General features: G+C 35.7%; 1 protein-coding gene across 2 annotated transcripts in view; it reads left to right on the top strand.

Moving 5' to 3' along the window:
* LOC112681747 overlaps positions 1-12,547 on the top strand; it is a 66,118-nt gene that overhangs the window by 41,306 nt on the left and 12,265 nt on the right. For both annotated transcript variants that reach the window (XM_025552049.1, XM_025552048.1), the window contains exon 2: positions 6,141-6,272. In XM_025552049.1, the coding sequence (XP_025407834.1) occupies positions 6,141-6,272 (132 nt within the window). The remainder of the gene's footprint in view (positions 1-6,140; positions 6,273-12,547) is intronic.

Here is a 12,547-nt window from a genome sequence, read left to right as displayed (position 1 = left end):
AGAATTCTCAACTGTACGTATACTATATACACACGCATCGATATTTTTCTTTAGCAACACTCAAAACGTAGTCAATGGCCGTGTATTATATGCGTATTCCTATCACCGCTTTAATTTATCGCATCCACGAATGGCTTCGATCCGTTCGGCAATAATGTGATTATAGATGCTTTCGAATACATTATTTTATGGTCTACATAGTTGATTGTTACCCATTTTTTCAATAAAACATATTGCTATCACGTTCAAATGTATAAAATGTATATTTTTCGTTAAGAAAAACAACACTAGATTTTTATAACCAATTCGATAACGAAAATAATAATTATAATAATGCCGAGATCAACGGTGAAATATAACCAGATTACCTGTACCAATGATGGAAAACATGTATTCCATAAAATGGATAAGAGTATGCATATGCGTTGCAAGGTGGAATCGCTCGAAACTGAAATAATAAATCGTTGTCTTCGGCTTATTATTAAGTGCAATAATCGAAATAATGTATAGTCGCGACGGGACCAAATATACGTACGATTTTGGTTTAAGACAGGTTTTTTCGAAATATCTAGGATGCTTTTTAGACAGGTTTTCACGGCATCGAGAGTGTAATATATTTTCGAAAAGTAATAGTAAATCATGCAACTTTTGTAAAATATAATAAGAATGTGTCAAAAAAACAAATGTGTTGGGTAAAATTATACTTCACGATCTTCATCAATCTCGTGTTTCGTAAAGAAACAAACAACGAACACGATGTGAAATGGAATGTTTTCGATTTCAGTACTACGATATCAAAAAACCAGACAACAGCGCACAATAATAATAATAATTATAACGCGGTCGACTTTTTGTTCTGACGTTAACAAAATAAACTATCGTTCAGACATATTTAATTAAATGTGTATTATAGGTACATAACCTGCATTACGAGCATGCATTATAATAATATTATGTATAGCACTCGGTTCGTTTTCTAATTTTACATCAGCTCCGTGGTGCGCCCATGACAGGTATTCACAACTTCGTGTCTAATTTTCATGCGCGCGCGCGATGTACTCATAATTCACCGATTACGTTACACATTTTTAATTTCTGATTAAATTTATTACCACGTAATAATCAACGCGGAATACTTATTATAATATCGGACGCGTCGAGATTATAATATATGATAATAATAATAATAAACATTAACGCCGATAAGAAATAAACGTAATTCGTTGTAATTACGGTTTTCCGCACGAAAGGCTCCATCGTCGTTCAAGAAGAATTAAAAATATGTTTTACGAACGCGCACGTGCATTTCACGTTATTCGTAGTGCAGGGTACCTAAGTACATAAAGTATATAAAAAATACTTTGAACAACACGCGAATGATGAGTTGTATAAATCCATTGAAACCGTTCTGATTCGGTTAAGAATCGTTGGATTGACGGTTTTTTTTTTTTTTAGGGGGAACGAATTGAAAGTGCAGATCACGTATGCACGTTTGAATCGTCTCGCGCGCATTAGCTCAGTTGAATAAATACTGATTAGAACAGGCAAATCGCTGCGCACATAATACCCTTATTATGGTGATGTGGGGGGGGTTACCGAGTAACGTGGTATTAAAACAGAAATGTATACCACCCAGAGCCGAGAACGAAAAGCATACTTATGCCGTGATACCCGATTGAGCAAGTTCACTATCGGCCAACCTTTTTGACGACCCGATTGAGCACGGTAAAAAAAAAAAAATATCGTGTACAACGCTGTCAGATTTCTACTAGTATTTATTGTAGATTACTAATAGGAAACTAACTAACTAACTATTAATCGAAAAAAATTTCGCTATCGATTGATGGGTACCACGGAAGATTAAAATAACTTTGATAGATAGAAAAGCAGTTTTATCATATTATCTTCAACAATTGCACTGTTATTGTATGTACCTACGCTGTAAATAATAGCCAGTCTGTTCTGTTGTCTCGTGTGCTCGTGTTGTATTCCTAAATAACGTATATTTTGCAAATTGAAATGGAAAACAATGAAATAAAAATTATTTTATCCGAGAGAGGCAAAGAGTTAGCTAACGTCGGAGCTTTCAAGTATAGGTTTATTGGAATTAGAAAAAATGGTGAATAATTGAAATATTCTACGGTACAAAGCGGCAACGTCGCATCTATTTTCGTGGGTTTTTGGGCTTTTTTTTGGTCCCTATTGTTTGATTGCAAAAGTGCTCAATCGGGTTACGAAAAAGATCAATCGTTCTCAATCAGATTCCAGCCTATTTATGGACTACGTGTGATTTGTCGAGACAATGCGCCTGTATCGTGCAGTAGAATGCGTACATTATCAAGGTTGAGCGAGTTGACACATTTTTCTTAACTGGTCCAATTAGTCTAAAAGAATTCAAGTTAAGTTTAAGGTTAAAAGCTACTTCTCCTTTTTATTAACTGGTGAAAGTTAGAAGTTAATCAGAAATAAGTAGACAAATCAGAACTACAAATACCTAAGTTAAAATGTTTTCAACTGAATAACAATACGATAATTATTCACGTTATTTTGCTCACTATTGAAATCCAGGGATAGTGCACTCAAAACCCTCACAATACCGATTACTTTCGCCGAAAACAATAGTGTTTACCAAAAATACCTATGTATATGTTTATATTCTTGATGCCCGGAATTCGAATAAGGTAAATAATCAGTGGTGTATTGGTAAATATATTTATGGGTATACGTGCCTAAAAGTAATTTAATATACCTATATATGCCTACCAGTGGCGGATCCAGAAATTTATCAAGGGGTAATTAATCTGAAATCTGAAAAAATGGTATATAATAATGGGATAAACCTATTTTTTTCACAAGTCACAATGTAATACATTTATATATAATAAACTCAAGAATGGAGGGGGTATTTACCATATTACCTCCCCTTAGATTCACCACTATTGCTTACCTTAAAAAATGTTCTCGCTCCACTCGAAAAATTATTACACTTAGTATTTAATAATCTTTTATTACTTTATTACAAATACCCTCCATATGTATATGTATATGCAGTGGCGTATATAGTGGGGGGTTCATCCTATATTCACCCCCACCATGTAATTAATTCCTATATACTCCACTGTGTGTAATATGTACCAAGTATCATTGTATTATTTTTTTTTAAATTAATTCAATTCATATATATCATAAATAATACAACTTTTTACTATCAAACTTAAAAAAAATTGTACAGTAAAATAATGGACTACATATATATATAAAAAATAAACAACTTTAGATAATATACAATATTTATTAGTCTATATTATCTATTTATCTATGTTAATAACACGTCAAACTTCAAATATTATTATAAATAATTTTAAAAAATGGACAACTGTCCATAAACTTCTTTTATAAGCATCTATATCTTCTTCTTTGTAGTTTTTTTTGTTCTGGTGTCATTTACTGATCTGTGTTGAACTAACCAACTTTTAACATAGGACTCAGGGCTCCATAACTTAAGTGGGGTCCATTTATATTTATCAACATCAAATTTTAAATATTAGTTATGCTTAATGTAGACCTAAGATCTGTGCAAATCAAATTTAAAACACTGAAGCCACGTTCACATTCAGCAGTTTAGCAAGGAAAAGTTTTAATACAGTTATTCAACTCTAGAAATACATCTTGAGGATATTTATCTTCATCAGAGTATACTTTCAATTCGTTTATTGCATTATTCTTGTTTAACATGAAACGTTTGACTTCTTCTTCACCATATCGTATGTCTATATCAACTGCCCAAGTACTTTTATCAAGAACTGTGATGTCTTTCATCAAACTTAAGTCATTAGTATCTTCTAATAATTTACTTTTTAGATTATAACAGATACTAGTTATGAACTGATTTTTTTTTAATTGGTACAATTTTTGAATAATTTATTAGGTTTACATATTTGAAAATCATATCATTATTATTATTATTATTATTTTTAAGTTTTTAACTTTTGTTTGGTGATACTGTTTTACCCAAGCCTCTGATGTCGGGAATAGGTGACCACTTAAATATGAATACAAGAAAATAAAAGGCAATATAATATGGAACGATAACAGACCAAAAGGCACCTCATACTATTATTTGTAAAAAAAAAAACAATAAATCATTCAATGTTGGGGAACGGGAGCCCAAATGTTGTGAATAATAATAATAATAATAATAATGGTAATATAAAATATATAAGTATAACAATAAAACGAGATGCCGTATGGGCAGTAATAGAATAATTAATACCAAAGTGCAATATTGGCAATAATACAATAAAAGGCATGACCTGATCGGTTGACCACGACAAAACACCCGAGCTAACGTTGCCCTCTGGATTGACCTGACTAAACGGCTACTGTCGGCCGCAAACCCACGAACCGCGACACCACAGGACAGACGACAACGACCGTTGACAACTTCGCACTTTGGTTAATTAAAACACGGCCGGCGAAAAGGAAATAAAACGCACACGCGGCAGGACGATGTTTCGTGCGACGACCGGCGGTACAAAAAAAACACGTTGATGGCTATGTGCCGTACTATCAGGTGAACACACGACAACCGCGACAGTTGTCCAGCCGGGCGGTGAACAGGCCGTTGAAATAATCGCGGCCGTGGTTATCGGGGGAAAGGCCGTAGATACGGCAAAAATAAGTTTATATGGCAACCAGCTCGAACAGATACTATGACTGAATTGTCTGAATGAATTGAATTGTCAATGAATTGTTTGATGATAAATTAGAAGTGTGCGTTTACCCACAAAAGACTAATTTTCTTAAAGGTATACGCATAAATCCAAAAATAGGGATCCGGGTATACGACGTATACCCGCGTATACCCTCCAATACACCCCTGTAAATAATTAAACTTAATACGATTGTAGAAAAAGTTAACGAATTTGTTTGGTTGCGCGTACCACGGAAACACGATGTGTTCACTCGATTAACTCGACGTGTTTGAAGTTGATCGAAAATAAAAAAAAAAATTGAAAGTAACTTGGACTTCTTGTAATGTCCAGCCATATGTGTATCGCGGACACGCGAAACGATGGCGCGTAGTAGTGGCCTTCCGAATACGGGATAGTTGACGGCAATGTCAGTACAAAACGATAATATTATTACAAAACACACGAAGAAACCGTCGTTAAAACGCTGAACGCATCGAGTTATCGACCCAACGTAATAATGTTGTATTACTGTAATCGTGCAACCGGCCGACCGTGCACACGCGTTTTACTACCACGCGGCGCACGCCCACACGCACCTACCGTACACCTAATCACTCCCGGTCGTACGAACACCTAGAAGACCTATAACGATGATACGCGACGGCGACTGGCTGATGGTTCTGGGACTCGGTCCTATAGTTTAACGTTACGTTTTGGGGTTTATTGCCCGACGACTGGCTGGTGGCTGCTGCCGTTCGTGTACCGCTAGCCCGCCGAGTAACGGGTTCGGAGAGGACGAAGGAAATAAATACGTCGACAACACGAACAACATTCAAAAGTTGCACGTAACGTGTGCCCCCGATAACGTTACGCGGTCCGCGGACGACTAACGTAATAATTATCGGGATCGTCAACCGTTATCGAACGAGAAGCGTTTTGTCGGTCGCATACGATACGCGTTCGGTTTCGATTTGTTCCGCTTGTAAAAGCAATACTTCCGTACAACTTTGGACACCGTCGCAGCGCCGGCTATACGTGCCGCTGCAGTTGCCGCGTTGGAATATTTTAATATTTATTTCCCTCCCAACGCCACTATAATAACATTACACGTTATCGGTCGACCAAACTGGTTTTCGGTAGACTAATCCAAATTTTTATTGCTCACCTCATTATTTTATCAATCTATAATTGTGGGATGTTGACCCCTATATATTACTAGCACGTTTACACATCATAGGCTTACAGTGTTGTACAGGAAAGAATATACGTAAATCTTATTTGTGTAAATACGCTCGTGACCGCGTGAGTTTGCGTACCTACTGCAATGGAAATGGTACAACACAAATATTAGGTACGCCAACGGCTTCAATATAAGAACCGTGAAAACTATTTTTCGACTTGTCTGCACACGGTTGTTAATCGTTTCCGTTATTTTCCGTTTTTTAGATATCGGCGAAACCTAATAACAAGATGAACGACCACGTGGCTCGGTTACGGGTGGTACAAGAAGTCTCATCACGAAACAGTTCGGCCAGCTGGAACAGTTCTTGCACGTTTTCCACCGAACAGAGTTTCCAAGTAAGTCAAGTGTAATATTGCATGTACGGCAGTGATAACTAGAGTTCGGATTTTGTAGGTATTTGCATTTTTTTCTTTTCTGTTGGTCAAACACGAAGCTTTGATATTAACGGGAATAGGTAAATTGAGTCCCAAGAATTTATCTTTTTTCGAAATAGGTAAATTGAGTCCCAATAATAATATTGAAATGGGTAAACTGAGTCCCATGTATAAAATTTAAAGAGGTAAACTGAGTCCCTCGTAACAGTTAAAACGGCGAATTGAGTCTCGTCTAAAATATTTAATGTATTAAATCTATTTAAATTTATTTAAATTATAAATATAATCGTTGATATACTCGTAGTTATAAATTCACCGAGTACCTACGATAGGCAAGTGTATCTTATCGTTACATCGTTAAATATTATTATATTTCGCTCCGTATTATTACGCGACATTTCTATAAGTACCTAACTATCTATAACAAATCTGGATGTGATATATGATAACTGATAAATATAAGTTTAATGTACACAGTATAAAATTGTACTAATATAATTAAAAATGTGTTAAATAAAAAAAAAACGGCATTTCACCATATTTCAAACTACTGCTTTAATTTTTATACAAGAGCCTCAATTTACCGATTTCATTTTTATATGAGGGACTCAAATTACCTTTTTTTTTTTCGGTGGGACTCGGTTTACCTAAGATTAATAAAATGGGACTCAATTTACCAAACCCAATATTAACCGTACACTATGAAGGATAGTATAATCGAGAAAAATCTTTTTTTTTTTTGGTCTATTTCAATATGATGTTATTTTTTTCTTTATATTATCAATAATATTTTTACAAAATGTATACTAGATACACATACTAAATTAAAATAATTGAATAATCAATATTCATTTTTATGATTTATTCAATTTGGTCGTGGTTTAGTTGGTCTTTAATCGTAATGTTTGATGTTTGTGTTAAATAAAAGTTATTAGTTATACATTAGTTTTCAGTTGAACGTAACATCCATAAACTACTATTTAGTGACTTATAAATATTTTCAATTAATATTTATATAATATAATATATCCATTTTTTATTAAGTTTATTTTAAGAAGAATTGGATAGTATGCATAGGTGTAGGCAGACTTCGTCCGCAGGGGGGCCCCTTAAAAAAGTGAACCAAAGATTCTTGTACTAAAAACTACTAGTATAATAAAATATTTTAAATTTTATAAACTATTTATTTAATTCAATATGCAAATATAAAAATAAATACTATTTAAACTTACACAATTTATATCTAAGAAATCCTTATTTACATATTATTATACTATTTACAACTCTATCCTTTTGTCTACGGGAGTAAGGTTTTTGAATGTATCAATTACATCTTCAATTTTTATATTATATGCAAGTTCTGATTAGTCTAATTAATAACTAATAATTTTATTAAATTTATTCACAGATATCAATTCTATACTATAGGATTAAAACGGACTTTACTTTATTCATGTAAAATGTAAAAATGTTCGCTATCTGTATAATATAGATATACATTTATTAAAGAAAAAGCCAGAGTCCTCCAAGAGTCCACCGGCCTCCCCCGTGCGCACGCCTATGATAGTATGGTAAAACCTCTAAAATTAAAAACAAAGATAAATCACGTTCAAAAAATTTTTCTAGTGAAAAAGTGAAAGGATTGATAAGTTTGGTTGAAAAGTACAAAAATGTTCTGACATTAAACTATAAAACAGTATTCAGGCTATAACTACAGTAACCGTTCGAACAATATTACAAGTCACGTTTTATTGACACCTACAGTCTCCAGCTGCAAGTGAAATAATTCCTCATGCATAAAACTGAAGTGCTAATAACAATTTCGTTATAGGCATTATAGTTCAGTTTCTGAAAAAAAAAGAAATGCATACTATTGATAAATAGTTAGTACATAGGTTACTGCTGATATACTGCTTTTTTGGATATATTTTTTAAATAGTCATAGAGCTACAAAATTCTAACTCTACTAATGACTAATAATAATAGAACCAAATCTTCTAGCTACCTGTATACTGCAGTTGGAGTTTACAAATTATATTTTATACAGCCGTTTTGTATAATGAATTCATTAGCTTCATGCACGAGCGTGAGGCACTATGCGCACAGTCATACTACCGTTCCTTACGCCTATACACTGTGATGGGTAGTATTATATTGCGTGTTATCGTAGGTTAAAAACGAAATAATATTATTATGCTACGGGTATCAGGGCTTTTGCAACACGTCGCGCGAACAATGGGGAATAAAATAAAAAGTGAATTATCCTTCTATACAGTGGTTTGATATAAATCTGTGCGTGGGCGTCGCTCAAAAAGATGTTAACCCGACCGGGGGCCTCATGTGTTTTTGACATTGAAATCGGACAATGTAATTTAGAAAATATGAAATGAACGAGCTACTCTTTTGGTCTAATCGTCTGTGTAGTGTGTAATATTATATAGCCGCCCACAGGGATCCGGTGGGTGTTTTCGTTACGTTTGGTTTTTTTTTTTTTTTAATGGTTTTTTTGCCGCTTTAGTGCCGAGGTGAACCGCCGCCATATCTAAATCATTGTACGTGTATAAATCGTAAAAAAAAAAAAAAACAGTGATTATCAATGACACGATATGTGCCTTCTATGTATTATAATATCGCTTCTCGCGGAAAGTGTGTTTTATTTCCTTCTAAAATTACGTGTACCAGCGGGTCGAACGACCGCATACGGTCTGTAATAATATTATGTGTAGTGTTAGTAGAAAATCAAAGAGCGCACCGACATGTTGTATCGCGTAAAGTACGAATAATACGTGCATATACATATGGTATTATAATAATATGGTCGTCGCGATTCGCGCATATAATGTCATTAATTACACCTGTAGTTATACGTAAACGTAAGAAAGCGAATATTTATGTTATTGTTTGTTCTTCTGGTCTCCCCACCGAAAGACCGTAAAATAATTAAAGTACGAAATAATTTATCAACACGTCATATTATACGAAAAAAACCAACATATTTTTTTTCTCCTCCGAACGCGCGAGTATAGCGCACAATGGTTTGAGTCGTAAAGATTTATAGTCAACTGGTTTAAAGACAGCATTATGTAATATAATAGTGTATACGCTTTTGGCGTTTCGTCAATAGGTTCGTTTTTTTTTTCTCCTTTTTTTTCCTTCTCGAGCACGCCGGGCCGATTCTTCTGCCGTTTCGAACAGAGTTTTAAAAAACAATTAATTTAATATCGTTACAAAGTAAAAATAAATGTATTTCGAGCGGACGGCGGTCGTAAAACATCGGATGCGAGACGTGGGCGTTTGAAGTCGATATGTTTCGTCTCCCAATAGCCGTCGCCGTCGACGTAATAAAAAGGAAAAAAATAACAACTCGCACCCATTTATATCCAATGTTCAACATCTATCGCGATCTTTATCAAATCGACGGTATTACGTGCATTACTATAATATCCTTGTCGTACGAATCGCGATGAATTTATAAATACAACGAACGAAACACACGTAGACCGGGGCGATTGTCTGCATGCAGTTGATACACACGTATGTACTCGTATATATATATGTATAAATATGTAGATACGTACACGATACTGCGGCTGCGACACGCTGATACGAGACGTGTTAAAAAAATCACCACTATGCATAGGTGTACGCGCAGTGCGTTGAAGTCTTTCACTGCAGGTCGTGTAATACGTATAATAATATACAACAAAACGTTGGCCGGGTAAAAGAAATAATAAACAATTTTTTCACGTGTTCATGCGATCCCGATGGTAGGTATGTACGACACACGCACACACACGCTCGTACAAGAAATACACTTAACGAAGATTGATGGCCCTTAATAGGATATTGTACGATACGCAGACCGGAGCGTCGGATTTAAAACCGTCCCCTTTCGAGCGACCTGCATGTGTACGTACCCGAAACACATTGTGTCTTGTACCGCGCACGCACACACTCACATGCGCACATACGCGTATGTACTTGATGTACGTTACACGTATCTGTGTGCGTACACGTAAACGGGTACACACTGGCGAAGGGTTGAGATTATACACACTCGTGTGTTTGTGTGTGTGCGTGCGTGTGTGTGCATGTTTGTTCATTACCAAGTGCATCACGTATTCACTATTGTCTGTTGGTCGATATCAGAGGTATACAACGTGAGTGCGTGAGGAACAGAGGAAAGTATATAATCTTATCCGAACGGACCGTGCACATATTATATGATTGTTTATAATACACATATGCATGCGTGAGTGCGTGTACGTATGTATATATGTATGTTACAAACACACACACACACACACACACTTGTCCGTACGAGTGTGATTTTATATGCAGACGTATTTTGTAAGCGTCCATACGCCACGTAGTGGTTTAGAAAACTTGATTAATACGTCGCACACGTATTCGTTCGGAATATTGATAACGATTTGTCGCCGTACCTACCGTAGTCGCCGCGGTATATGACTGGATTTCCAAACGTACACCCGTGGCCGGTTGTTTTTCTCGTTTTATGTCCCCAGAAAAATTACGTGTCCGTAACGTATTCCCGGACGGAACGATTACCATAAAGTCGTACCGCTCTTGAGCGCGCACAGCTGCCGCAGTGGCTTACCGAAATTCAACCACCTCGTTGTCGAGTATAATAAACAACATTTGTATCGGCGAAGAACGTTCTGTGCCTGTTGAAGTTTTTATCGCCGCGCGTATAGCTGTTATTTTTGTGAACAATAACACAATCGAACGCGCACGAACGGACTCGAATCCCGAACGTAATATCGTTGTATACGCGCGCACGTATATTATTTATAATAGTGTAACAGCGTCGTCGCGTCTTCCAGGATAATCGTTAATACGGATCACGACTGCAGTGGATTTTTTTTTTTTTTGTTGGTTTTTTTTCTCCTATTCTAATCCGACCGCGCATGATTGATGATAATTTTATGATAAGGTATTTACAGTTCGTGAGCTCTCTATTTACATTGTAAGAAGCATCCCGCAGGTATACGATGATGATGACGACGACGACCGTACGATAATCACACGCGTAATATATATTTGTATGTGCACAGGTGCACGTAGAATTCCGTCGCAAACGCGTCGTAGGCGGGTAGGTGCGCGGAGACACGGGCAGACGGAGCGGCGAGAGGGAAAGAAGAAAAAGGAAGAGACGGACCGAAGAAGGATACGTTGTGTACAATGTGTAAAACCGATACTTTTGATGTTATCGTCTGTCTGCGCGGGTCGCTTACAGAGATGAGAGGAAAGAAAAAAAACGTCGTTTAATTAGTCTCGGGCGCGTACACGAGGTGGTCCGGACACAATGAGCCGGAAATCTTCGGTCGTGCGAGTCGTCGTCCTACGGCGAATCTCACCCCAACGTAAAATATTTTGGCGTCGAGGAAAATATATTGCGACAACACGTTTATCGTGCGCTGCGCTGACGACCGTCGTACGCTCATACATTTTAATTTGCCGTCCACCGTTTATTTTACATACGCGTACTTCGCTGTTTACGGGCGCGTTTCGTAGTACGATGCACAAGTAAAGACAAAAAAAAAAAAAAATAATAAAAAAATGAAGCACTCTTGCATTTATTATGTTCATGCGACCCATTCGGACGTGGGCTCGAGGTTTTTTCACTGTAGTTTTCCATAATTAATTTTTTTTTTTCTTTTGATATTCGATTAAAAATTCATATCGTTTATATTATTACTATTATTGTTATTATTATTTCAATTAATTTAATATTTTTAAAACTTTTAACGCATATAATATTATTTAGAAATACTTTTACGTTTAAAGCCTACAGGTGTTTTTTTTTTTTTTATCGAGTCGAACGGTCAGCCAATGTGCTTCGATCATTCATTATAATAATATTTTAAAAATAAAAAAATTAACTTACTAGTTATTTTACGGGCGTATTATATTTTAATTTACAATCTCATCATATTTTATGCGTAAAAAAAAAAAATCAGAAGGATGAACTATCGATTCAATTTATCAATGATAACGATTTGATGTAAGATCTTTTACCGCGAATCTGATATCCTAGAAGCACAGGAGAATGTGGTAACGTATTGGTATTATGAATACTTTCTCTGTCTAAATTATACAGCCCAGATGCTGCGATAACGTTTTTCACCCTGTACAGTCTAAAATTATGTTCGCCGTATACTAAAACAATAGAATTGTAGTAAAACGGATAATATAATAATACACACGCATGCATA

Source organism: Sipha flava, unplaced genomic scaffold (assembly GCF_003268045.1).
Source record: "Sipha flava isolate LNK unplaced genomic scaffold, YSA_version1 196_pilon_pilon, whole genome shotgun sequence".
NCBI classification, from domain to species: domain Eukaryota; kingdom Metazoa; phylum Arthropoda; class Insecta; order Hemiptera; family Aphididae; genus Sipha; species Sipha flava.
The sequence above is the reverse complement of the archived record's forward strand: the minus strand, read 5'-3'. Positions and strand labels throughout refer to the sequence as shown.